The following is a 27,575-nucleotide window of genomic DNA, read 5'->3' as shown; positions in this document are numbered from 1 at the left end:
GGCGGTCTCTGAAGTAGACAGTCTCCAATGCACAAGCAAAAGAGGTAGCTCTGACCAACACCCTTGAATCTGGTAGCTTTGCTTGGAAGCAGTTGTAGTATAGCGTGCCTGCATGGGCCTGGAAATTAAACAGCTTTTACCCGCCCTTCTCCCAGCTTCCACTGAAGACCTGCGTAACTTGAGCAGTTCACTTTTACCTCCCGGGGTCATGATTCTCTGCTGTTAAAAACCTCATTGGGAATTGATAATCGAATGAGATCTTGCACATAAAGCTCTTCACACAGCGTCAGGTCCCCATGTTTCTGTCACAGGAAACAAATGAAAGAAATGAGGTGCCCATTAGGGTTGAGGAGGGCATTAAGAAGGGCAGTTCCATTGATAATTCTGATTGACTTTAAAGTATTTGAGTAATGTGTTTCATTCATTTAATTTGTTTTCGGTAAGAGGTTATATACATTATGCACCAAATGTTTTGCTTGTGGCTGGTGCTCTGTTTATGATCTCATCATTAGAAGTACTAGGTCTTTGTGGATAATATAAAAATATCAGTTGCTCTAACAAGGGAATGTCTGACAAGTTTAGCCACTGAACACCGAGGAAGCTTAGGCATTTATTCTTTTCAGAAGGGTCCTTCCTATTTTGTGTTCTTGCCCTTTAATAAGTGTTACTCATGTTTTGAGAAGAGAGCTGAAGCTTATACATTGCGAAAAATCTGAACTCCTGTAATCTAATCTTCCTGCATTTGTTCCTAAAATTTGAATGACTTTTCTTACTGAAAATCTAATGACTAATAAGAGAGAATTCTGGTCCCTAGTCCCTGAGGTTATTTATTAAGTGGATTTGTACAATCAGATATTCTTATATCTATTTTTATGAGCCATTTCCTATTTGGAGGCCTTTCACAGTGTCAGTCTGTATGTATCAATAATGCCAGCCAACGAGTTTTCATTTACCAAATAATTGTAAATGTAACAGGCAGAATGTTATCCAAGATAGTGAATTCCTGAAGCTAGCGCAGCGGAAGGCATCTGCTGGTGTATGTTAGTGAGGAGCTGTCACAGCACTACAGTCTCCTGCCATATAAGTGTGTGGCTGTTAGTTCCCAGCTTGTGCAGTGCCTAAGTATGCTGACTGCCTTACCTATATGGCATCTCCTGTCATTTGTTCCACAAAGCTTGTGCTGCTGCACTTTCACTGTGTCTTTTCTTTCCCTGCTAACGAGTGAGGTTTGGCTTATATTTGTTTTCTCCTTTCTCCTCCCCAGTGGACCGTATCGTGGGTCTGGATCAAGTCACTGGTATGACTGAGACAGCTTTTGGCTCCGCATATAAAACCAAGAAGGGCATGTTTCGTACCGTCGGGCAGCTCTACAAAGAATCTCTGACCAAGCTGATGGCAACCCTCCGAAACACCAACCCTAACTTCGTTCGCTGCATCATTCCCAATCACGAGAAGAGGGTATGTGCTGAGCAAAACACATGCGAGTATTTTAAACTGATCTAGGTCAGGTGCTAAAGATTAAACTACGAAACTATTGTTTGCTTGATTAGGCTGGAAAATTGGATCCACACCTAGTCCTAGATCAGCTGCGCTGTAACGGTGTCCTGGAAGGGATCCGCATCTGTCGCCAGGGCTTCCCCAACCGAATAGTTTTCCAGGAATTCAGACAGAGGTATTGCTAACTTTTACTTTTTTTGCTTACGTATCAAAGCTTATCTTCATATGAATTAAAACAGTGATATAATAAGGAAATCTTTTTCCTTATCCCCTACATAGTTTGTTTTCTTATATAGCAAACATATAGTGACGTACTGGAGAAGGACAACCCTTAATTACCTTGATTATTAGTAGGAAGATTGAGTGCCTACTTTCTAAAAAGGCAGCGTGCTAGGAACTGCTGTGGGTGCTGCAAAGAAACATGCCATGTTTTCAGGGCCCTGAAGTGAGCTTTGAGATAAACATAGAAAGCTGAAAGCTTACAGTTTACTTATTCAGACAGTTCTACCTGGGATTCAAACATAATTATGTTTGTTTGTTTATTTATTTATTTATTATTTTTGAGACGGAGTCTTCACTCCATCACCCAGGCTGGAGTGCAGTGGCGCCATCTCGGCTCACTGCAGCCTCCACCTCCCAGGTTCAAGCAATTCTCCTACCTCAGCTTCCTGAGTTGCTGGGACTAGAGACACGTGCCACCACTCCCGGCTAGTTTTTTGTATTTTTAGTAGAGACAGGGTTTCACCAAGCTAGCCAGGATGGTCTCGATCTCCTGACCTCATGATCCCGCCTCGGCCTCCCAAAGTGCTGGGATTACAGGCCAAACATAATTATTTTTAAAATTGATTTTTTAAATAGATAAGTAATGTATGTTCCTTTTAGGAAAGTTTGAAAATACAAGAGAAGTAAGAAAGTAAATAAAAATCATCCAGGAGTGATTCCTAAAAACATGTTGGAGTACTTCTTTCCATCTTTTCTCAATGAATATTATCTGTATGCGTGTGTGTATGTGTATGAATTTTTTTCCAATGTATGTGTGTACATGTGCGCACACATGCATGCAATTACAGTCTTTTAGCTAACGTAGGAAAAGGAGTACATAGATTAGAAAAGGATTAAGAAAAAACAAAAGGGAAAAGATCTATCAACCTGCAGTGGAAATGGATACAAACATATGATGGGAGTTATTTTTAACTTTTATTTGGTAATTTTCTTGAATAGTTACTTTAGTTTGCTTTTTTTCTTCCTTTTTCTGGAAATCAGATTTCAAAGTTTGACACCATTTGTTGTTCCATGAAATAAATGGTGCTGCCGGGTCAAAGAATGGTCCTTGTGCACTTTCTCCCACTGTTCCAGATAGTCACCTTGAGAAGCCCTTGCAATCCTTGTGTGTCTTCAGGAAGGCCGTCGTTCTGATCCTGTTGTATGATAAAGTCTGGTAGATTTTCATTTTGTATTGTTAGGAGAAAAAGGGAGTATGATTGGCATCCAAGATACAAAGTTGACTGACGTAGCCAGTATTCCTCCTTTAATATAGCCAGTATCTTTTATTTTTCTGATTGAGGGATAGCCTGTATACAGTGAGGTGCACAGATTTTAAATGTGCAGCTCAGGGAGCACATGTACGTGTGTACACCCTGACCACTGTCACGTCACATGTCACCCTGATGTTGTCTGATGTTCTGAATAGAAGCCTATGAACACAACTCTTACAGCCCTTCCTGTTATCTAATAAATGCTACAAATTGACAGTGACTTAAAGTGCAGAAAGCCAGATCTCTTTTGCATCTTGAGGATATGAACATTTTGTAGGAAATGAAGATAAATGAAAGGTTTCTAAAACAGCATGCTTTTGATTTTTCTCTGCCACAACCTCCTAAACTTACTTTTTGACCTGAAAGAACTAACCTCATTTTTACTTATGAGAAATAGAAAGTAGATCTACAGAAAACATCAGATTATCACCAGTTCATTTCTTTACTCTTAATTTAACATGTATTTACATACCCAACATTCTATTGCCTCTTAGAGCAAAACTCACAGTTAGCAGATACACATTGTCCACAAATTTCTACAAAATACTTCTTGGAATATTTTCTTACAGATATGAGATCCTAACTCCAAATGCTATTCCTAAAGGTTTTATGGATGGCAAACAGGCCTGTGAACGAATGGTAAGCTTTTCTTGATTTTTTTCTGGTTTGTAGACTTAATCTAATCTTTCTTGTAGTTAAAAAAAAAAAAGTAAATGAACTCTTTCTCTCTTAGATCCGGGCTTTAGAATTGGACCCAAACTTGTACAGAATTGGACAGAGCAAGATATTTTTCAGAGCTGGAGTTCTGGCACACTTAGAGGAAGAGAGAGATTTAAAAATCACCGACATCATTATCTTCTTCCAGGCCGTTTGCAGAGGTTACCTAGCCAGAAAGTAAGTGGTTATTCACGAATTCATCGTTCACTGAGGATGCACGTGTGCTAAATAAGCATTGCGTTTTGGGCTAGGGATGCAAGAGTATGTGAAACATAAAGTCTGTCCTTATGGAAACTGCTTTATAGTGGCAGAGATAGGTAAATACATGAACATTCTAAGTAATGGGATGTTGCAATAAGAAAACACACAAGGAGGCCGGGCATGGCAGCTCAGGCCTGTCATCCCAGCACTTTGGGAGGCCAAAGTGGGGCAGATCACTTGAGCTCAGGAGTTCGAGACCAGCCAGGGCAACATGGCGAAACCCCATCTCTACTAAAAATATAAAAGGTAGCCAGGCTTTGTAACACGTGCCTGTAGTCCCAGCTACCTGGGGGAACTGAGGCAGGAGGCTCTCTTGAACCTGGGAGGTCAAGGCTGCAGTAAGCCAAGATGGCACCACTGCACCCCAGCTTAGACAAAGTGAGACCCTATCTCAAACACACACACATACACACACACACACACACAGACAAGGGGCCAAGGGGCTTGGGGTCCTGCTTCAGCTCAAGTCCTCAGAGAATACTTCTCTGAGGCTGAAACCTCAAGGGTAAGAAGGCTGGCCCTGTTAAGGGAGGAGAGAGAAGCTTTCAGTAAGGGAACTACAGCAGCATTGTGGCAAGAGTCTGGCAGCATTTGAGAAGGTGACACAGTCCATGTGGCTGGGCAGGATGAGTGAGAGGGAGCAAGGTGAGAGAAGAGGCTTGAGAATCAGACGCTGGACAGGGGTTAGGAGCGCAGTGAAGGGAATCTATACTGTCAAGGCCGCCTGGCTGCAGTGTGCAGAATCCACTGAGACAGGCCAAGAGTAGAATTGGGAGGGCCAGTTGGGAAGCTGTCTTAGTGATTCAGGTAGAAGATGATGGTGCCTGGACCCAAGAAGGTGGTGTTGGAGAATGAGAGAAAAGTTGTTAAATTTGAGATGGAATTCAAAGAACTTAGAACCAATTTGGAATTAGAAGGTAGTACTGGTATACTTCTTCCTACTGAACACTTAGGGTTTGGGAGTGAGAGAAGTTGAGAGAGGCTGAATAGTTTGTCATCCAGACAGTTTGGAGCAAACAGAATCTGAACTCCTGCACGGGAAGTCAGCACTCTGCACTAATGTCTCCTACATGTGGGTTGGAAAACAGCTCTGGTTCCTGGGCAGTCGCTTGCCCAGACCGTGGTCAAGAGGGCTTTAAACAGAAGAAGGTAAAGGCAATATTGGTTTTTGTGTGTGTGTGTGTGTGTGTTTGTTTGTTGTTTTTTTTTTTTTTTTTTTTGCCTATAAAATAGAATACGGAGTAAAAAGAGTAGCATGGAAAGTTGAAGACAAATAGATGATATCTTCTGGTTGATACTAAGAAACATTTGGCAAAAAGGAGTAAAAGACTTGGGTTTTTATATACTAATGTTTAGATACTATATAAAGAATAAAGTGACCCTGTTGATAGCAAAGAGCCTCCTCACTGTATCCACCAAACTGCAGAATGCCTAACATGGCATAAGGAGTGAGCAATGGTAGGTGCCAGGCTAACTTCATAGAGTTAGCAAAAAACTTGACACCTGCCAGAAACATGCTACAAATATCAAAAGCGCAGGAAACAAACTATGTAGATATACTTTGTGCAGCTTCTTCATGGCTCTAAACCTTGCTTGCAAAATTTGCAAGATGGGAACTTAAAAAACAAGATGTTTCACTTGCATGATTTCATCTTAAGGACTTAAAGCTAACAAATCCATGTAATCGTATATGTAGGCCGGCATGCCTTTGCCTTTGCAGCCCCTTGCCCCTAAATATTTTAGTCACACTATGTATATGGTAGGCTGGGACTTAAAATTAGGATACATCAAAAAAAGAAGATAACCTGTTCAAAGGAACCAGACTGTACTGTGGAAAAAGGCAGAATAGTGCTAATAGTCAAAAAAAAAATAGGTGTCTTTAGAGAAATCCATGAACTTGAGCTTGAAGCGCCCTGGAGGACACTGGGATAAGGATAAAAAGGCGGGGAAGGAGCTAAAGTGATTTTGAACACTTTCAAAGTCCACTTTCCAAACACTCGGAGATAGGTTGATGTCACAGCTCCCTCATGAAAACCTGGAGGACAGTGCCTGACACACAGGCTCAGTAAAAACCAGCCGACCACAGTGCAGAAGGAAACCAGCTGCCTCATTCCACTAAACAAAGTGCCCGGCATGTTTCTGACTCATCATTTGACAGTTTTATCTCCCAGAGGGCCAAGGAAGCAACTAGGGCAGTAGTTTTCAAATAAGAAGATTGGCTGAATTTTTACAGCATTCCTGAAGGTGATTGCAAGAATTGGAAGGTGGATGCTTAATAAATTCAAAAGTCATTTTTGAAACTTTTGTTTTTGTAGTAGAAACTCTTGGAATTAAGACTTGGCCAATCCCGGCCAGGCACAGTGGATCACTTGAGGTCAGGAGTTCAAGACCAGCCTGACCAACATGGCGAAACCCTGTCTCTACTAAAAATACAAAAAATTAGCAAGGCATGGTGGTGCACACCTGTAGTCCCAGCTTCTCGGGAGGCTGAGGGACGAGAATCGCTTGAGCCCAAGAGGTTGCAGTGAGCCAAGATTGCACCACTGCAGTCCAGCCTAGGCAACAGAGCAAGACTGTCTCAAAAAAAAAAAAAAAAAAAGACTTGGCCAATTCTTTTTGGCTGGTAGGAATAAGTTAGAAGGTTTTGTAAGGAGCAAGAATAAAAACAGTTATGAAGCAGTGGACTCAGGGAAAATTCTAACCAGCAAGGAGGAATTCGTTGGCAGTATGGCAGTTGTGGGATTCTTGCAAGGAAATGTGACAGGTAGGTCATTTCTGCTCTAAAACAGCAACTGTCTCTCTTTTCTTAAGACACTCCCACTCCTGATACCGCTGTTTGCTGGAGTGAATGAATAATTGGAAATGTTTTTCTTGTTTTTTCCATCGCCTTCGATTGCTTCTCTTTCCCAGGAGCGTCCTATAGCTGCTCCTGCAAGCTGTTATAAAAGGACTTCAGAGAAACAATTACAGATTATTTCTAGGAAATACCTAGTTAATTTACTCAACAAACACATCCTCAGGAGGCCTGGAGTCTGTCAGTCACTTGGTTGTGTCCACAAAAATGCCTGGGCCGCGATCCCTGCCCCTGAGGAGCTCAGAGTCTAGGTGGGAGCACAGCCATGTGAGTGGACTGTCGGAGTGGAGCCTCAGCACTGTCGGTGGGGCCCAGGAGGCTCAGGCCGTTCTAGTGCTCTGGAATCCAGGGATGTGATGTCCAGTAGTGGGTAGTCCCCGGAGGAGTGCAGCGTGCAAGGCACTTGGGATTGGCTGAGGAAAAGCCGCTAAGTTCTGAGTCTCGGAGTCCTTTGTCAAGATCTAAAGTGCAGCTTTGGTGGCGTGGTGGGGTAGAAAGCCGACTGCTGGAAGCCAGGAAGTCAGTAACAGGAACGTTTGCCTGTGGACCCTGAGAGTTTCATAAGGAATAGAAAAATATCAATTGTCTGTCGAAGGAATGGCAAGGTAATGAGCTTCATTTGGGCCTGGGGGTTGTTTTTGGCGGGGGGGGGTTTGAGGGTTTCTGTTTTCCTGAAGGAGAGTGAGAAATTGAAAACACCAGAGTGAAGGCGAAAGGGAACTGGGTCTCAGACCCTGCTGTGGGGCCGAGGAGGTGGCAGGGTGTAGTGGGAAGCCCAGGTGTGGTCATGAGGAGGCGAGGGCTCCACAGAGCAAGAGTCATCTCCAGGCCCTGGATGAGGCCTGGCCATAAATGAGAGACACTGACAGACCCACAGGCAAATGTTCCTATTACTGACTTCCTGGCTCCAGCAGTCGGCTTTCTACCCCACCACGCTACCAAAGCTGCACTTTAGATCTTGACAAAGGACTCCCAGACCCAGAACTTAGCAGCTTTTCCTCAGCCGAATCCACGTGCCTTAAGCGCTACACTCCCATTCTAGCTTTTGAGTGCTGCGCTCCATTGTGGCAAAGTGGAGGCAAGGAGGAGAAACATTACCTTGGGAGATGGGGAGAAATGTTTCTTCTGTGACATACCAAAAGGAAAACGAGAGAGTAGCTCCTAAAGGCACGATAAAGAGCAGCAGCGCAGAAAACGGGCCCTTCTGTCTACTGTCTTCATTGCCTCAGGAAAATCGGTGTCTTAGTGTGCGCAGTGTGGGTATACGGCTGAGTGGCAGCAGGACGATGTGCAGGGCAGCATCCGTGAAGAAAGTCAGTGCAGGAACTGGTGCCAGGGGCCTGAGGTGGGCTGAGCAGCCCAACAAGCCAGTGTGGCTTCAAGCGGCCAGAACGACTTCCTTGTGTGTCTCACCCAGGACTTGATTGATGCATCCATTCCCTATCCTAGACAGAGAACACGGGCCTTTAGAAAGGCTTCTTATGACAGCAGCCATTCAGGCACTTTTTTCTTTACATCATAAGTTTTTCTTACTGTTCTTCAGGGCCTTTGCCAAGAAGCAGCAGCAACTAAGTGCCTTAAAGGTCTTGCAGCGGAACTGTGCCGCGTACCTGAAGTTACGGCACTGGCAGTGGTGGCGAGTCTTCACAAAGGTGAGCTCAGCTCCCTTCTTTCCAGATCCCTTTCAAACAGCAGAGTCTGATCAGGAAAAACCCACAGGAAAGAGCTGGAATGATAAACTGCTTAATTTTGTCATAGGTGAAGCCGCTTCTACAAGTGACTCGGCAGGAGGAAGAACTTCAGGCCAAAGATGAAGAGCTGTTGAAGGTGAAGGAGAAGCAGACGAAGGTGGAAGGAGAGCTGGAGGAGATGGAGCGGAAGCACCAGCAGGTGTGTGCGGTGACCCTGTAACTCCCACTTGGCCCTGAATCTCTATGCGATCTTGCACTGATGGCAACCCCCACACATTTCATTATGAATAGCTATACCCACCATGTCATCTTATGTTATGTGAGGCCTTTTCACTCATTTCCAAATTGTATACATTTTGCCAATACAGTTAACAGATACATTCTGCCTTGCATTTTAGATTTATGTAAGTTAAAATTAACCTTACCTCTTGCATCTTTGCTTTTGTGATTCTTGCTGTCAAGCATGTACTTAACACCTGTTTTCCATGAGGCTCCCAGTAATGTCACCTTCCTGTGTCTGTTGATGAGGGGAAATAGAAACACAGTCAAAAGGGCGAGATGCTTGAGTAGAGGTCACCACCTGTACTTCTCTAGCAGCAGGGGTCTTGAATGTGTGTCCCTCTTCTGGGAAGTCTTCATGGACAAAGCAGAGGCTCAGGAGATGTTTGTTGTGACAATAATAGAATTATAGTGTTCAAGGCCAGAAATATTAACAATAAAGGCCAAGGATATCACTTACTACCAAACAGGCATTAGTAATCACCATGAACTTTATGGCGTTTGAATAATATTTTCACTCTCCTGTTTATCTGTCCCTTGTAAATTACCTTCATAGATGAACTATAATGAATTTAATATGTGTTATTCACAGTAACTTGAGACAACAGGAACAACCAAAATATTTTCATCTAGCTTATTTTGCTATAGACAAAAACGTATTTGAAAGTTCTGCCCGTGATGTTATATATTTTTATCTCCCAGTTTCTTTGATGTGCATTGACCATTGAAATCACGGTGAATATATACTGTGTACGTATGTAATGGGGCAAATCATTGACACTTTATTGTGACTGCAGCTTTTAGAAGAGAAGAACATCCTTGCAGAACAACTACAAGCAGAGACTGAGCTCTTTGCTGAAGCAGAAGAGATGAGGGCAAGACTTGCTGCTAAAAAGCAGGAATTAGAAGAGATTCTACATGACTTGGAGTCTAGGGTGGAAGAAGAAGAAGAAAGAAACCAAATCCTCCAAAATGAAAAGAAAAAAATGCAAGCACATATTCAGGTATCTACAATAATTTTTACTTAGAAGCATATTTTGGATTTTCAAGTGGATCTGTTGAATAAATAGAAGTTATGTGTGTGGATTCTTGAGTCCACAGAGAAGCAAAAGGGTTCTGGGTCGTGAGAAGCCACCCTTGGAAAGATGAGCATCATTTAAAACACACCTGTAATAGATTTTCTTTGAACACAGATTTGTCATTTTGAATAGGGATCTTTTTTATGTTCTAAGTGGCATCTTACAGTTTGCAAAGAGATTCAAAGTCACAAACCTCCCAGGGTCTGTAGCATTCTGTAGAAGACCTAACTTGTTCTTCATGTTGTCAGTGATACCTAATGAATGTTGCTCACTCCATTCATTAGATAGACACCTACTACGTGGTTTGGCTAATAAGAAATGCTCAGCACTGAAACAGGAGGTGGCCAACAGTCAGAATGAGCATTTTTAAAAACTAGCCCTTCCCTGGTACTTAACTTTCTTTTTGAATTACAGACTGTACTCATGAGGCACAATTTTTGGATTCTGATTGAAACAGGCAAATGTACTTTTTAAATGGGTCTTTATGTTTTAGGGGCACAGCCTGAAGGTTTTACAAATGAACTATGATGTCTGGGATTTGCTTCAGGATAACCCATGGGGAGAAGGGAGCAGGTGGAGGCACACACGAAATGGAGCTGACCATGAGTTGATGCTTGGGGAGAGGGGGGTGATGCTACTGTGTGGGGCTCATTATGCTGGTCCGTGTGCTTAGATGTGTGTTTGAGATTTTTACAATAAAATACTCATTTTTTGCAAGGGTTTCATTCTAAAATTAACAATGAGTAAATTATTTAGCCAAAGATACTCTTGAACATTTCCTTAAGTTGGCCATGTGTTCATTTGTACAACCCTGGTTTTGGTTTATTGGGGGTTTTTTTTTTGGTTTTTGTTTTTTTGTTTTGTTTTTGAGAGAGAGTCTCACTTTGTTGCCCAGGCTGGAGTGCAATGGCGCAATCTCGGCTCACTGCAACCTCCACCTCCTGGATTCAAGTGATTCCCCTGCCTCAGCCTCCCCAGTAGCTGGGATTACAGGCACCTGCTACCACGCCCAGCTAATTTTTGTATTTTTAGTAGAGACGAGGTTTCACCATGTTGGCCAGGCTGGTCTCAAACTCTTGACCTCATGTGATCCACCCACCTCGGCCTTCAAGTGCTAGGATTACAGGTGTGAGCCACCGCACCCAGCCTGGGTTTTGTTTTAACTTTTTTTTTTTTTTCTTCTTTTGGAGGAGGTGGGAGCTTTCCACCAGAAACTGGAAAGCCTGCTAGACAAATTCTAAAAGAGCTGTAACACTTTGTTTTTCATTCTAGTTTGTATGCATATATATTAAGAGAGTGTGTGTGTATATGTATATTATATATGGGGTGATACATGAGATATTTTGATACAGGCACGCAGTGTGTAATAATCACCTCATATAAAATGTGGTAATCTATCTGCGATCCTGTGTAATAATAGCATGTTTATCATAAACAGTAATGTCAGTTACAAAGATCTGCATGTTCTAATAGAAATACATGTAAACTCGATACTCCCGCCCAGTTTGATGACGTGCTTCTGCTGTGAAAGGTACACTTGAACTGAGACAGCTCATTTCTCACGACCTGTACTATTTAAATTGTCGTTTTCATGTTCTCTCTCTCTCCTCTTTGGCCAAATATGTATATATTTGGATTCAGCTAAATTAAATACACATTTGATGAGTGCTACTACATTATTCATGTTTGCCTGTGTTGCTATTATTCCAAAATGTGAATTTTAATTACTATATATTATTCTATTTAACAAATGTGCCAACATTTAATTACCAAGACCTTTTTGTAGCATGTTCATAGTTATTCAATATTATAAATAACTTATCACTTTATGTCTTTTTATATAAATCGCATCTGTGACAATTTCCTGAAATTGCTGGTTGAAAGTCTCATTTTCAAAGCTACGTTTTTGCCATGTTGGCTTCTAGAAGGATTGACCCAGTTTGTACTTTAGCCTCTAGTGGATACAAATGTCTATTTCACATAACTGCATTTCATATTTTTTTAAGTATCCCTGGCATTTTGAGAATCAAAAATTAGTATCTAGGCTGAGGCGGATGGATCATGAGGTCAGGAGATCAAGACCATCCTGGCTAACACGGTAAAACCCCGTCTCTACTAAAAAAAGAATCAAAAAATTAGCTGGGCATGGTGGCAGGTGCCTGTAGTCCCAGCTACTTGGGAGGCTGACGCATGAGAATGGTGTGAACCTGGGAGGTGGATATTGCAGTGAGCTGAGATCGCGCCACTGCACTCCAGCCTGGGCGACAGAGCGAGACTCCATCTCAAAAAAAAATAAGTAAATAAAAAATAGTATCTCGTTGTAATGCATTCCTGTGCATGATGAATGTGTGGTCAAATCTCGAGAAAGTGGCGAGACTGACTGTGTGTTCTTCACAAGGACCTGGAAGAGCAGCTGGACGAGGAGGAAGGGGCTCGGCAAAAGCTGCAGCTGGAAAAGGTGACAGCAGAGGCCAAGATCAAGAAGATGGAAGAGGAGATTCTGCTTCTCGAGGACCAAAATTCCAAGTTTATCAAAGTAAGAGACTGTTCCCACAAAAAGCTGATTTTAGTTATGGAAAATATTTATATAATATGTTGATACGCTCATTGAAAGTGACCTCAAACAGAAAATTCTCAAGATTTTAAGTTCATTTACTGAATTTTCTCTGTAAATCTCTACTTGTATAGATTTCTAAAGACACAGGCACCACTGAATTTTTAAACCTTACCAAATACCCTGATAATCTTTTAGACTTTTAACGTGTGCATTTTGTGCCTGTTGGTCACTCAGTGATGACTTGTTTCCATCTGTGCAAGCATTAATTCATCCACCATTGGCTGTGGGACTCTGAACACCAGGCAGCTGGGCCAAGCTCCCGGGGTGGGCAGCAAGCCGTGTAAGCCTTTCTGCCCCTTTGGAGTACAGTCGTCCGTTGTTTAACGACGAGGACACAATCTGGGAAATGCATCGTGAAGTTATTTTATCCTCGTACGAACATCATAGAGTGTATTGACACAAACTAGACAGTAGAGCCTATTACACACCTAGACTAGACGGTGTGGCCGATTGCTTCTAGGCCGTGTACTTGTACGGCATGTTACTGTCCTGAATACTGCAGGCAGTTGGAACACAGTGCTAAGAAGTACTTGTGTATCTAGACATATCCAAACAAAAGTCCAGTAAAAATATGATAGAAAAAGTACAGTAAAAACGATAGAAAAGATTTAAAATGGCACACCTCTATTGGGCACTCACCATGAACGGAGCTTGCGGGACTGGAAACTGCTCTGGGTGAGTCAGTGAGTAAGCGCTGAGTGAATGTGAAGGCCCAGGACATTGCTGTACGTGACTGCAGACTTTATCAACATGGCACACGGAGGCTGCAGTACATGTATTTTAAAACCAGAGTCATTGCACTGTGGTGCTATGACAGCTCTGATGAAGTTTTCAGCTCCATGATCATCTTAGGAGACCGCTGTCGTGTATCTGGTTCATCATTGTCCAGAACATCGTTCTGCAGCATGTGACTGCGTACAGTCTGCTGGGGGAGGCAGTGCCGGTCGTACTTGTTTTCTCTCGAGTCAAAGACAGTTGACCTTTATGAGGAATACAGAACCCCAGTGGTTATTCTGAATGGCTTTTCTGAAGCAGTCCATTTTTCCTGTCCAGGAAAAGAAACTCATGGAAGATCGTATTGCTGAGTGTTCCTCTCAGCTGGCTGAAGAGGAAGAAAAGGCAAAAAACTTGGCCAAAATCAGGAATAAGCAAGAAGTGATGATCTCAGATTTAGAAGGTTAGTGTTTGGGGCCAGAGGAATTGAGGACTAGGACATGCGAGTGTTTAGCTGTTACTGTAATCAGAACATGCAAAAATAAACAATATACATGGTGATTACTAACAATAAGGACCTTCAGTTTGGGTTGACTTATTAAAATTGGTCCCTTGGCTGGGCGCAGTGTGTCGGGCCGTAATCCTAGCACTTTGGGAGGCTGAGGCAGGAGGATCACATGAGGCCAGGAGTTTAAGACCAGCCTGGGCAGCATAGTGAGACCCCATCTCTACAAAAAAATTTACAAATTAGCGTGGCGTAGTGGTGCGCATCTGTAGTCCCAGCTACTTGGAAGCTGAGGCAGCAGGATTGCTTGCACCCGGGAGCTCACCATAGTGAGCTGTGATCGTGCCACTGCACTCCAGCCTGGGTGACAGAGGCAGCAGAATTGCTTGTGCCCAGGAGCTTACTGTAGTGAGCAATGATCGTGCCACTGCACTACAGCCTGAGTAACACAGCAAGACCCTGTCTTTAAAAAATAATAAAAAGGGCTCTTAAGGTTATTCTGTGTTGCCTTGGAACGATGATAAAATGGTTTTCCTTTTCCTTTTTCTTTTTTTTTAAGACAGAGTTTCACTTTTGTTGCCCAGGCTGGAGTGCAGTGGCACAATCTTGGCTCACTGCAACCTCACCTCCCAGGTTCAAGCGATTCTCTTGCCTCAGCCTCCCAAGTAACTGGGATTACAGGCATGCGCCACCACACCTGGCTAATTTTGTGTTTTTAGTAGAGATGGGGTTTCACCATGTTGGTCAGGCTGGTCTCAAACTCCTGACCTTAGGTGATCCACCCACCTTGGCCTCTCAAAGTGCTGAGATTACAGACGTGAGCCACCGCGCCAGGCCTGGTTTCCCTTTTTTAACTTTGGTACTGTGGTAAAAGATAATTGCCCTTTGGTGGGCATGGTCGGGGTTAAGTTGTTTGGGTCCTACAGACCATTGTGTTTAATCTAAAGCTGCATTAAAGTGCCCAGATTTTACCTCACAAAGGGACTGGCCAGTGACATAAAAGCTGGCAGATACAGAGAAGACACTGCTGAGGGCCAAGCCACAGAGTAATATCAGGAAATCCTAGGACATTACAGCTTCTGCAAAAGAAATGAAAAGAGGATGGAAGTTGGAAAGAGCAGCTAGAGACTGGTACCATCACCAGAGGGAGGGAGCTCTGTGCAGGCGCCTGCAGGCAGATGCCCACTCTTTCTTAATGTGTGCGTTTATGACAGGAAGACAACGGGGTTGGCTTTTAAAAAATATTTGGGGTTTTATTTGTTTTAGTATAAACAAAAGAGGGAATGTCCTTATGAAATTACTTTCATAAGCCGGGCGTGGTGGCTCATGCCTATAATCCCAGCACTCTGGGAGGCCGAGGCAGGCGGATCACGAGATCAGGAGATCAAGACCATCCTGGCTAACACAGTGAAACCCCATCTCTACTAAAAATACAAAAAAATTATCCGGGCGTGGTGGCGAGCGCCTGTAGTCCCAGCTACTCGGGAGGTGTGGCAGGAGAATGGCCAGAACCCTGGAGGCGGAGCTTGCAGTGAGCCAAGATCATGCCACTGCACTCCAGCCTGGGTGACAGAGCGAGACTCTGTGTCAAAAGAAAAAAAAGAAAAAGATATTACTTTCATAAACCATTTGTACTAGTATATGGTTCTTCTGCTGAGGAAGTACCCGGAAGCACATGTGCTTTTTCACTCACCTGTTTGATCAGGCTGTGACACTCGGTCTCATCCTCTCAGCACATTGGTTCCTGCTGGAGAACACAAAGGCATAGAGGTCGCTGTGAGGAAATAAATCATTCGGTGAAATAGATCACTAGGGCTAACTGGGGGATCGCTGCAGAATTTTAGAGGGGAGGGTGGAAAAGAGGCCTGGCCCTCTCTGCCCACTCTTCTGTCTCCTCTCTCCCAGTACTTGAGGACGGCAGTTTTCTTGGTTCAGACCAGGGGTTCCCATGGAAAAGGGGATGGGGTGACAGGCAGCTACGATTGCTGCCCCAGCACCTGCTGAGCCACTTTGCAAACCTGGACACAGTGATGGGTTTGACATGAGAGGATTCTAGGCCCCTTCGGCTCTCACAGTGTGGTCTCACCTCCCATGAAAGGACATCCTTAGGACACTCAACTTCTTCCTTAAAATTCCCTCCTGACACTCCCCTCCAGATCTCGGTGGGTTTGAAATGACTGAGCAGTTGACATCAGGGCATGACCATGTCATCAGGGCAGTGACATGCTTTTGAATAAAATGGCTTATTTTCAACTTGGCTCAGTCTGAATTTTAGTTTATTCCTGTGGTGAGTCACTCGGTGTGTTGAAGAACTTCTTATGTCTTGCCTTAAAGAACGCTTAAAGAAGGAAGAAAAGACTCGTCAGGAACTGGAAAAGGCCAAAAGAAAACTCGACGGGGAGACGACCGACCTGCAGGACCAGATCGCAGAGCTGCAGGCGCAGATTGACGAGCTCAAGCTGCAGCTGGCCAAGAAGGAGGAGGAGCTGCAGGGCGCGCTGGCCAGGTCTGCGGCCCCCAGCTGTGCTGCATGGGAGCCCGTGGGGCTGAGTTTCAGCAGACTGTTATGTTCGGGAGCATCCAAAAACCCTGGGAGAGTGAGATGGGGTCTACTCGCTGTTGGGTGTGACCTGAGAGGGTGAAAAGTCCAGGCGTACAGATTTTGTGTCAGGGCAGCAAGAAAGTCTCATAAACCATCTCAATATTTCTATTTAATATTTAATACTTTAAAATGACAAATTATATTATGAAACCCTTGGAAATTCATACCAGAACAAATTATTTCACCATAACAAATGTTTTGGTCTCTGTACATTACAGATTAACTGCAGTATGTTTTATTTATTTATTTATTTTGACATGGTGTCTCACTCTGTCACCCAGGCTGGGGTGCAGTGGTGCAATCTCGGCTCACTGCAAACTCTACTTCCTGGGTTCAAGCAATTCTCATGCCTCAGCCTCCCAACTAGCTGGGATTACACGTGTGCATCACCACACCAGCTAATTTTTGTATTTTTAGTAGAGATGGGGTTTCACCATGTTGGTCAGGCTGGTCCCAAACTCCTGACCCCAAGTGATCCACCCGCCTTGGCCTCCCAAAGTGCTGGGATTACAGGCATGAGCTACCACGCCCAGCCTGTAGTATGTTTTAGAACTTGAAGGGAAATCACTTTTCAGAAATTATATTTCTCCACTGAGAGCATGATTCAATAATCAGTTCTAAACCATTCAGTTTAGAATGCAAATCAGATGTAATAAATATGTCTAATGTTTCCTTTCTTTATAAAGAATAACTATTTGGCTACATGGTTGTAATACTTGGAGTTTATAATGTGTTACAATCAAAACGTTACAAGAAAAATCTCCCTTACCTCAAACATCCCAACTATTCCCAATCAGAAAAATCTTCCAACATTTTAAACCACAGACATAAACAAAAAGATGCCCTATGGAAGAGAGGCACCTGGAGGGTGTGAGGATGAGAGCTTCTTTTTTCCACTGTGTTCTTTGAGCATCCCTGGTTTTGGCTGGGTTCTGGTGTGATGGAGGAGGTCACTCCTTCATAGTTAGAAGCAGATTTTTAACTATAACAGCCTTTGACTTCAGAGTAAATGTTTTTGTATTCTAAGGGCTAAAGTAAGAGTGTCCTACCTTTTAATGGAGAAGCATGGTCGTTTGGAAAGGGGGCTGGGCTGGAATCTAGTTCTGGCTCTGCCATCATTAGCTTTGGGGCCTTCAGCAAGTCTTCTACCCAAGGACCTCCTCCTGCCCTCGCAGGTGCGGAGCATCTGCACCAGCCTCAGGCCCCAGGAGGAGGGATGTGGGACTGGGGTCTCGTGGAGAGGTGCTCAGGGGCTGGGGCTCCCCTGAGAAACAGGCCATCCGGCCGCCGTCTCTGAGTGCCTCTTGTGCCCGGGTGTTTTAACAGAGGTGACGATGAAACACTCCATAAGAACAATGCCCTTAAAGTTGTGCGAGAGCTACAAGCCCAAATTGCAGAGCTTCAGGAAGACTTTGAATCTGAGAAGGCTTCACGGAACAAGGCCGAAAAGCAGAAAAGGGACTTGAGTGAGGAGCTGGAAGCTCTGAAAACAGAGCTGGAGGACACGCTGGACACCACGGCAGCCCAGCAGGAACTACGGTGAGTGTGGGAGAGGGAGCAGGGCCCGGGCGCCTGCCAACCTCTCCACCGAGCCCGCGCAGAGATGCCTGGTGTGCTTGCTGTCTTTGGGAGGTGGTGTGCTGTTCCTCGTGATGGCAGGTGGAACGGTGATTAAATAGTAATGGTTAGAAACAGACCAGCCTATGGGTAGAAACACCTGTGCAGGGTACCCCACTTCAGCAGAGTAACTGCTGTTAGTAGTGTGAGTCCTAGGGTAGACAGCAGACTGAGGGACACAGAGTGAGAGGGTGTGATCAGAAAAGCTGTGGTCAGTGATGGATGTCTAGGGAGGGACAGTGACAGCTACACACAGAGGGGGGCAGTGAAAAGAGATTTATAGATAGATAGGACCAGAGGGAGAAGGGTAAACACAGGAATAGGAGGAGATACCCAGGAGGCCAGGCACTTATGCTGGCAGTGCCAGGTGGTGTGAACGGTGTAGGTAACCAGCTGAAAAGGGAAGGGTGCCTTCACAAGGGTGAGAAGAAGGCTGGTGCAGGCACTGGGACAGAGGTGTGCAGTGGGCAGAGGCATAGGCAGCAGCATGAGCCAGCAGCCGGGGCGGGCATGAAAAAGGTGACAAGCATAGGTGAACATGGCCAGAGAAGGCTCCCGGGTAGAAAACTGCAGCATGGCAGCCCGCGAGTTGCAGGAGAGCCCTAGCGGTGAGCCGGTGCGCAGGCCTGGAGATGCCGGCCCGCTGCTCCCATGGACTCAGGTGTCGTCACTGTGGAGAGCAGTGTGGGGGGTGTGCCAGCTTGCTGTCCTGGCAGAGGCCGTCTGCTCCCTCCCACACTCACACTGCCAAGTGCCTCAGGGCCACCCCAGGAGTCCCAGCCAGAAGGGAACCCTCGCCGCCTTGGCTGGCTGCAGGCACACCTGCTGGCTCTTCCAGGGTGTGAATGATGGAAAGAATAGCCCGTCACCCCGGGGAGCTGCTGGGGCCTGAAATAAAGCAAGAAAGACAGAGGGAATTATTTATGAACGCAAGTGTGGCCAGAGAGGCCGAACATGACCCAGAGCAACCAGGAGGGAAATGGGTTGTGGTGAAAACCAGTGCATTTCCCCAGAGGACACGGATGTCATCAGCTGGGTCCACCCAGCAGCTGGAAACCTGGGCGCTCGGTCGTGGAAAGAATGACATCGTGGTGTGCACAGGGCAGGCCGGCTCGGTAGAGCAGCGAGACTGAGGTCAGATGGTGGGTGTGGGGAGACTCTCCACGCTGGAGAACAGAGGGGTGCGCCTTGGAATGTTGGCCATGATCCTGGCCATGAACATGTACAGCTACGGCAGCTGGACAGAGGTTGGTTGGTTTTTGTCTTCAATTTTTTCCCAGAGAGAGGAAAACCCCATCTGAGCCAGGTATGGTTTGAGGCTTCCTACCCCACTTTTTTATTTTTATTTTATTTTTTATTTTTTATTTTTTTGAGACGAAGTTTCACTCTTATTGCCCAGGCCGGAGTGCGATGGTGCGATCTCGGCTCACGATAACCTCCGCCTCCTGGGTTCAAGCGATTCTCCTGCCTCAGCCTCCTGAGTAGCTGGCATTACAGGTGCCTGCCTCCATGCCTGGCTAATTTTGTATTTTTTAGTAGAGATGGGGTTTGTCCATGTTGGTCAGGCTGGTCGCGAACTCCCGACCTCAGGTGATCCACCTGCCTTGTCCTCCCAAAGTGCTGGGATGATAGGCGTGAGCCACCGCGCCCGGCCCTTACCCCACTTTAGCAGAGTAACTGCTTTTCGTAGTGTGAGTCCTAGACTTCTCTTTGATATGTCTGCTTTTTTAAAATCTAGAAACCACTGAACTAGACTTGGCTGAACTCTCCACTCCCAGCTGGGCTTTTGACTGCAATAGAAAATAAGGTTCTGATCATTTTTCCATCCAACCCTTGCAAAAAAATAAATGCGCGTATTTATTAAAACCATGCCTATGCTCAGCTGTAGCACCCACTGATTCTGTTTTGCCTGCAGCTCAGACATGTCCTCCATTCTTGCTAAGGACCCTTAAGAGAATGCAAACCACCCTCCCTGGGCCCTAGTTCTTCCCATGATTAGTATAAAGTAATAGTCCTCTGTAAATCATCTACTCTTCTGCAGACGCACTGGCATTTTAACTTTCTTGAGGACTTTTGACGAAAGACTAAAATAAATTGGCTTGTTCAGCCTGGAGAAGAGAAGGTGAAGGTCTCCTTTGACCACTGGGTTCAAGCAGGGACGAGGAACACACACACACAAAACTATTTTCCCAAAAGACTACGTGCTGCTAGTTGGAGAGATTTCCCTAGAGTCTGATCAATGAAGCACTGGCCACTAGAGTGAGCTGAAATAATCTCGATGGGAGCCTTGTAGAGGGCAGGACCAGACCACCACGTCTTTGACCTCTGGCTGGGCCAGTGGAACTTGGGGCTGAGCTAGGCTGGACCGCAAAGAATCCTCAGTGATTCCTTCTGGCTGGGCTACATGTGACCATGGAGCTGGCAGCCACCAGGCCCTGTTCTCTTGGCACAGGGATCTCTCAGCCAGCCCCTGCATCTCATGACTCCATGAGAAGAGAGGTGAAGAGAGGGAAAATGTGTCCACATGGGAATCAGTGTGTGAATCACTGTTCTAAGTTGTGACATGTTATAAAGTATAGAGCAAGCTTGCTAGAGATGTGCTTCAGGATTAGTGTGAGGTTGTAGCTAATTCAACAGTGCTAATATAGGTCTTAGCAGGAGCACTGTTTACCTGACTGGCTTCCGTCTTCATCAAGCTCGTGCTTAAACACGGTGCTCAGATTAACAAATTTAGAGTGACTCGCCATGGGGAGTAAGATCTCTTCTAGAAAGTGAATAACTCTGGTTATTCAAGTTACCCTGTATTTGTTACAGCCAATTTTAAAAATATTAGAAAGCCATGGAAAGATACTTAATGCTAATGTGACCTTCATACCGTAAAGTGTAGGTTAGATAAAACCAGTTTATGTCAGAACATTCCAATTCTATGGCCATGGACCTGCTGTGTTCTCATATCAAACATCAGAGATCCTTTCTGAACCCTTTGAGCTGCCTTTTAATTTTCCTGCCCCTCCAAAAGATAACGCCCTCCTCCCCAACCTCAAGCCATTTTCTAGTAGAGTTTTGGGAGGATGTTAGTCCATTGTGGCTTCTTCACATGAATGTTAGAGTCTTGCTTTGTTACAGTGCAACGTCCTGATTCATTTGGCCTTTGCCACCGCTTCACTTTTGAAAATCTCTGGGAGACTCCCTTTTTCCAGTTTTATTCAATTCTGTTGGGCTCTGTCAGGCAGTTTGGCATCTTGTGTTAACCAATTCCTGACCTCCAGTGAAACCAGACTGCCCAGAACAATTTGAAGACCCCCTAGGGATGTCACCCTGTGTCTTGATAAGTCAGATATGGCAGGGAAGTTGCACTGGTTTTTGTTTTGTTTGGTTTTTTTTTGGTTTTTTTTTTTTGGGGGGGGGGGTTTTTTTAAAGATAGGGTCTCACTCGCCCACGCTGGCGTGCAGTGGTACAGTCATAGCTCATTGTAGCCTCAACCTCCCAGGCTCAAGCGATCCACCTTAGCCTCCCAAATTGCCAGGATTACAGGCATGAACCACTACTCAGCTCTCTAGGAGGATTTCTGATATCACAGTAATAGACCTGCCGGCCTACTGGAAATAGCACATCAAATATTTATTAAAGGAGTTTATGTAATATTTAAAACAAAAACAGTACTTTTTCAAAAAGAAAATGTGTTTCTAATCAGTCAGCTAATTCTGATCTCTCTTAAAAAATGTCCTTCTCTAGTACAAAACGTGAACAAGAAGTGGCAGAGCTGAAGAAGGCTCTTGAGGAGGAAACTAAGAACCATGAAGCTCAAATCCAGGACATGAGACAAAGACACGCAACAGCCCTGGAGGAGCTCTCAGAGCAGCTGGAACAGGCCAAGCGGGTAAGGGAGACCCTGCCGTGTGCTGTGGCCTGGAGAAAATCCGCCAGCAGACCCACTCCCATCCTATCTGCCCGTTCTGTTCAGTCAGGTATTGATTATGCTCCAGCCTCTACACGTCATTGAGTGGGCTGCTGGGTAGCCAGTTGCCAAGGCAGGAGCGGCTTTCTGAAAACACACTGTCTACTTAGGGAAAAAAGCCAGATGCAAATGCACGGATCCAGCCGCCATCTCAAATCACACAGTCCTCCCCAGTGTCTCCTCTCACTAAGTCCTTCTCCCAGTGGCTTCACTCAAAACCCTGAATGATTTGAAAGTCATTCTTCCCTTACTTGTCTGCTGCCAGTAAGTCACAAGTCCCGCCACTGTTCCCCTTCAGGGGTTCCTGACATTCATCTCTCCCTTCTTGTCCTTCCCTGCCTGTGATCTCACCACAGCCACCAAGCAGTCTTGCCTTTCATTCATTGTTCCCGCTTCTGTATCTCAGACATAGGCTTTCCGTTCTGCTGAAACTGAATTTCATGTGCCCTGTGACTCATGCCACCCCCCTGTGCAGACTGGCCTCCATGACTTCCCATAATCATCCTTGCCTTTGTGACTTGGTTCTTGCTCCGGTTTCCCCATCTCTCTGTTCTTTGCCTAGCCACATGCCACCTTTTAATTTAGACAATGGCAATATTAACATTTACAGAACATTTACATTTGTGTCAGGTACTGTGCTAAGTACCCTACGTGAATTGCCTTCCTTAATCTTGGTTACAACCCTGTGGCACAGTCTCCTATAATTCTCATTTAAAAGACAAGGAAACTGAGGCCCAGCGGTGTTAGGTAATTAAGCCGGGGTCACACAGCTGGTTCGTGGAAAGGCAGCCTGAGGCCAGACAGTCTGGCCCAGATTCCCATGTGACCACCTTACTACACCCAATCGTGTCCCTGAGGCAAGATGTCATTGGAGACACATCCTGTTGTGACCACCCTGCACCAGGGGTGCTTGCTCATGTTAGTACATGTAAAACAGTTTTTACACTGACAACACTTGTTTTATACAAAGGACAGTGTGAGTGAGTACGCTGCAGACACGACACTTGGCATCGACAAGGATCATTACTTAGCACAGTGAGCCCCTAACTACCTGCATCTGCTCCTCAGAGCAGTACGTACGCGTGTGTTCCTTACACAGAAATCCTCACATTCAGAGAACAGCAAACATTTTCATTCATTCATTCATTCAACAAATGTTGATCACAGGCTTACTGTGTGTTAGGCACAATTCCGCAGACTCAAAAAGCAGTCCTCTGTATGGAGTTTTAGAAAATAGTGAATTATGTTTTCCCTTCCGTCTCCTAGTTCAAAGCAAATCTAGAGAAGAACAAGCAGGGCCTGGAGACAGATAACAAGGAACTGGCGTGTGAGGTGAAGGTCCTGCAGCAGGTCAAGGCCGAGTCTGAGCACAAGAGGAAGAAGCTCGACGCGCAGGTCCAGGAGCTCCATGCCAAGGTCTCCGAAGGCGACAGGCTCAGGGTGGAGCTGGCGGAGAAAGCAAGTAAGCTGCAGGTAAGCCAGAAACCTCCGCTCTACACACATCCCACCGTAGCATGTCCCTAATTTACCACTGTATCCCTCTGTGCAATCAGAGACCCACAGCCAGCGTGCTGTGTAATACCTGACAATTGCTGTCCAGTAAATACATCGAGTCTTAGGTGTCCCTAGTGTCTATTACTTCGATGAAGTTAAATAATTCTTATTTTAAGAAGAAGACAGCATGAATTGGACTTGATCAGTTCCACCTTGAATTGTGTTTATAGTTGCTTGAACAGTTTTAAGCACTTCAGCTTCTCCATTAGTCCAGTAAATAATAGGAACAATGGGCCAAAAAAATTATACTTCACATTGGCAAAGATTTGCAAGAGTTTTATTTTTTTACACTGCTGGTATAAATTAGTGCAACCTTTTTTTTTTTTTTTTGAGACAGTCTCGCTGTCGCCCAGGCTGAAGTGCAGTGGCGCAATCTCTGCTCACTGTACCCTCCATCTCCCAGGTTCACACTATCCTCCTGCCTCAGTCTCCCGAGTAGCTGAGACTACAGGCGCCTGCCACCACGCCCGGCTAATTTTTTGAATTTTTAGTAGAGACAGGGTTTCACCACGTTAGCCAGGATGGTCTCGATCTCCTGACCTCATGATCCGCCCGCCTCAGCCTCCCACAGTGCTGAGATTACAGGCTTCAGCCACTGTGCCCGGCCTAGTGCAACCTTTTCTAAAGGACAGTTTGGCAGTCTTAGATCACGAGCCTTAAAACTGGGAGTATCCTTAGACCCGAAAAATACACGTCTAGTCATTTATCCTAGGGAATTAACTAAGGATGTACACACAGAGTCAACTTCAAGAATGTTAATTGCGGAAGTGTGTACAAAAGTATAGTCAGCCCTCAGTATCCACTGGGGCATTGAATCCAGGACCTCCTGCAGATACCAAAATCTGCTGATGCTGGAGTCCCTAATAAAAATGGCATAGTATGGGGCCGGGCATGGTAGTTCACGCCTGTAATCCCAGCACTTTGGGAGGCCAAGGTGGGCGGATCACCTGAGGTCAGGAGTTTGAGACCAGCCTGGCCAACGTGGTGAAACCCCGTCTCTACTAATAAATACAAAAAACTGGCCAGGTGTGGTGTTGCACACCTGTAATCCCAGCTACTCGGGAGGCTGAGGCAGGAGAATTGCTTGAATCCAAGGAGGTGGAGGTTGCAGTGAGCCAAGATCATGCCACTGCACTCCAGCCTGGACAACAGAGCAAGACTCCATCTCAAAAAAAAAAAAAAAAACAAAGGCATAGTATTTGCATGTATGCACATCCTCCCATATACTATAAATCATCTCTAGATCACTTATAATAGCTAAGACGATGTAAATGCTATGTAAAAAGTTGTTAGACTGTATTTTTTAGGAAATAACGACCCAAAACAGTCATGTTTTTAGGAAATCACCCAAAAGAGTCCTGAACTATACATGGTCAGTGCACATGCAGGGGTTTTTTCTGAATTTTTCTTTTTTGTTTTTTTGAGACAAAGTCTTGTTCTATCGCCCAGGCTGGAGTGCAGTGGCGTGATCTCAGTTCACTGCAAGCTCCGCCTCCCGGGTTCACGCCATTCTCCTGCCTCAGCCTCCCAAGTAGCTGGGACTACAGGCGCCCGCCACCACGCCCGGCTAATTTTTTGCATTTTTAGTAGAGACGGGGTTTCACTGTGTTAGCCAGGATGGTCTCCATCTCCTGACCTCGTGATCCGCCCACCTCGGCCTCCCAAAGTGCTGGGATTACAGGCATGAGCCACCACGCCTGGCCCTTTTCTGAATATTTTTAATACATGTTTGGTTGAATCCACAGATGGAACCTATGGATAGGAAGGGCTGACTGTGATTGGAAATAACTTTAATGTTTAATACGGACTTCTATGCATCCAGCAAAAACAATATAGTCAATGAGTCCCTATTGGTAAGAAAAGATGTACATCCTGTATTGCCACATTGAAAAAGCATTACAGAGCTGTGTTGTGTCAGAGGCCCAAGACCACATTACAGTACATGATTCTCCAGGGCTCCAGGACTCAGCAGAGAGGCCTGCCCATGGCAGGCTGCGCTGTGGCTTTGCTGCCATCCACCTTCTCTCAGCTGGTGTGATGAGGACAGGCGAGAACCCACAGTGCCCTGCTGCCCCTCTGCATCCCTCTGCTTCTTCCCAGCGCCAACTGTCATCAAAAATTATAAAGCATCTTATACCATGAAGATTTGTTTGGAAAATATTTTAGAAATATTGAGAAGGAAAAAATATTATTCATTAAATCTGACCATAAGAAATAGCTTAAATATTCATGATGAATATATAATACCAGTTTTTTAAAACCTTAAAGAACTTCCGGCCGGACGTGGTGGCTCACGCCTGTAATCCCAGCACTTTCGGAGGCCGAAACCCTATCTCTACTAAAGATACAAAAAATTAGCCAGGCGTGGTGGCGCACATCTGTAATCCCAGCCACTCAGGAGGCTTAGGCAGGAGAACTGCTTGAACCCAGGAGGCAGAGATTGCAGTGAGCCAAGATCGTGCCACTGCACTCCAGCCAGGGCGACAGGGCAAGACTCTGTCTCAAAAAAAAAAAAAAAAAAGAAACTCTCTTGTATCCCTTTTATAGAAGCCTCAAGTTCGATAAGAATGTGAATTATACTTTCCTCCCAAAGCACGTGGTTAACGCATCTTCATGTGAAGGAGCACCAAAATCAAGCACCTGCTGGCCTTTCAGCCTCCCCACAGAGGATACAGTCACTCTTTCAAAGGCTTTGCTTTAATTTTTGTCTCTTCATGATAAAAATAGAAGGTAGAAAACCAGTTAGGAGACCCCCCCGCAGCCCCATCCTTTCCATGGGTAGAGACTGTTAAGGTAGCCAGGGAGGCAGGTTCTAGTACCTACTTATTTGAGCTCTGTTTGAAGGCAACAGACTCTTGGTGGTGAGTCTTCCTTAATTGAATGGGTAGTTTCAGGTTCACACTGCCCCCGAGTTCTTCTCTATTTGTGTTCTGTTTAAAAGCTGTGTTTCTAGACCCTTTCTGCTCGCTTACTTTTGAGTTGAATTTAATCTTTTTCTCCTTACAGAATGAGCTAGATAATGTCTCCACCCTTCTGGAAGAAGCGGAGAAGAAGGGGATTAAATTTGCTAAGGATGCAGCTAGTCTTGAGTCTCAACTACAGGATACACAGGTATTCCACGGGGAACAAGGGGTCTTTATAATAACTAACATTTCTGTAGTATTTAAGCTGGTGAAATATGCTGGCCCCAGAGTTGTCTTCTATGTCACCTCTTACTAGTTTTATGTCATACTTTTATTTGGAGCCAGGCTTGCTACTCAGGATTTCTCCCTGGAAGCTCAGTGTCTTAATGTAGAGCCTCTGGGGTTCCTGTGTCCGGCAGGCATGTGGGTGGCCTCGGAGGCAGCTGCACCTGCCATTCACTGCCGCCGCCTGGGCAGTGGTTTACCCAAGCCATGGTCCTGCACACAATGTCTTGCTGGCCATTTTAAATAAGATTGTTTCATTATGGTTGGAATTTCATTGTGCTGACCTGTGGGAAACAGTGCATTTTGTAAAAGGGTGAGTTGAGGCTTGCTTATCAGATGGTTAAGACCTGCACTGCCTCATCCGTTAGGGATGTTTTTAAGTCAGCTACAGGTTACTTGAAAATAATGTAGCACTTTATTCTTGGAGTTTTACAGCTTAATTTTGTTAAATTTACAAACATTTATGAGTGTTTATTTGTCAGGCTTTAGGCTAGGTGCTGGGGATTAAAAAAAATCTCAGGCCGAAAGTGGAATGATTAGGCAGTTGGGGATAAATTCATTTTCACTGAAGCATACCCCATGCATGACAAGGCACGGCCTGGTGAGTGAGACTAGGGGAGGCCAGAGCCAGAGCCCAGAAATTCTGCTCCACACGACTAATGCCTCTGAAGATTTCCCAGTCTGAAAGTAACAGGAAAGACATGTTTGTGCTTACATTTTAGAAGTCAGTCTGGCAGGAAATATAAAGGAGGGGATGCCTAAGACGGGAGAGGTGATCCCAGCGTGAAGGGTTGAGGGCCTAAACTAAGACGGGGCAGGGGATAGAGAGGAAGGGATTCCAGGCATGACTGAGGAGATGCAGGGTGTGTTGGGGGATGCAGGAGGGGAGGCCTCAGGGATGCCTGG

General features: G+C 45.1%; 1 protein-coding gene, 1 long non-coding RNA gene and 1 other non-coding gene across 13 annotated transcripts in view; 1 reads left to right on the top strand and 2 right to left on the bottom strand.

The window, feature by feature from the left end:
- The window catches only part of MYH10 (myosin heavy chain 10), a 153,306-nt gene that overhangs the window by 105,156 nt on the left and 20,575 nt on the right, over window positions 1-27,575 (top strand). For all 10 annotated transcript variants that reach the window (XM_009189642.4, XM_009189641.4, XM_003912320.4 and 7 more), the window contains 14 exons: window positions 1,265-1,458; window positions 1,551-1,672; window positions 3,602-3,671; window positions 3,766-3,926; window positions 8,408-8,516; window positions 8,623-8,754; window positions 9,632-9,838; window positions 12,312-12,449; window positions 13,584-13,707; window positions 16,084-16,255; window positions 17,678-17,890; window positions 21,705-21,849; window positions 23,194-23,400; window positions 26,488-26,592. In XM_009189642.4, coding sequence (XP_009187906.1) covers window positions 1,265-1,458; window positions 1,551-1,672; window positions 3,602-3,671; window positions 3,766-3,926; window positions 8,408-8,516; window positions 8,623-8,754; window positions 9,632-9,838; window positions 12,312-12,449; window positions 13,584-13,707; window positions 16,084-16,255; window positions 17,678-17,890; window positions 21,705-21,849; window positions 23,194-23,400; window positions 26,488-26,592 — 2,099 coding nt within the window. The remainder of the gene's footprint in view (window positions 1-1,264; window positions 1,459-1,550; window positions 1,673-3,601; window positions 3,672-3,765; window positions 3,927-8,407; window positions 8,517-8,622; window positions 8,755-9,631; window positions 9,839-12,311; window positions 12,450-13,583; window positions 13,708-16,083; window positions 16,256-17,677; window positions 17,891-21,704; window positions 21,850-23,193; window positions 23,401-26,487; window positions 26,593-27,575) is intronic.
- Window positions 8,447-16,139, bottom strand: LOC103878637. Of its 2 annotated transcripts, none has more exons than XR_002517970.2 (3): window positions 13,170-13,585; window positions 8,981-9,072; window positions 8,447-8,562 (listed from the first exon to the last, which is right to left on the bottom strand). It is a non-coding gene; the product is annotated as an uncharacterized LOC103878637 (long non-coding RNA). The 2 variants fall into 2 exon arrangements; XR_002517969.2 differs by lacking the exon at window positions 8,447-8,562 and adding an exon at window positions 15,443-16,139 and having other exon boundaries at window positions 8,751-9,072; window positions 13,170-13,510.
- Window positions 11,109-11,170, bottom strand: LOC116271110. The gene has a single exon (XR_004179551.1). It is a non-coding gene; the product is annotated as a U7 small nuclear RNA (small nuclear RNA).

Source organism: Papio anubis, chromosome 17, assembly GCF_008728515.1.
Source record: "Papio anubis isolate 15944 chromosome 17, Panubis1.0, whole genome shotgun sequence".
Taxonomy (NCBI): domain Eukaryota; kingdom Metazoa; phylum Chordata; class Mammalia; order Primates; family Cercopithecidae; genus Papio; species Papio anubis.
This window is presented reverse-complemented; position numbering and strand designations above follow the sequence as displayed.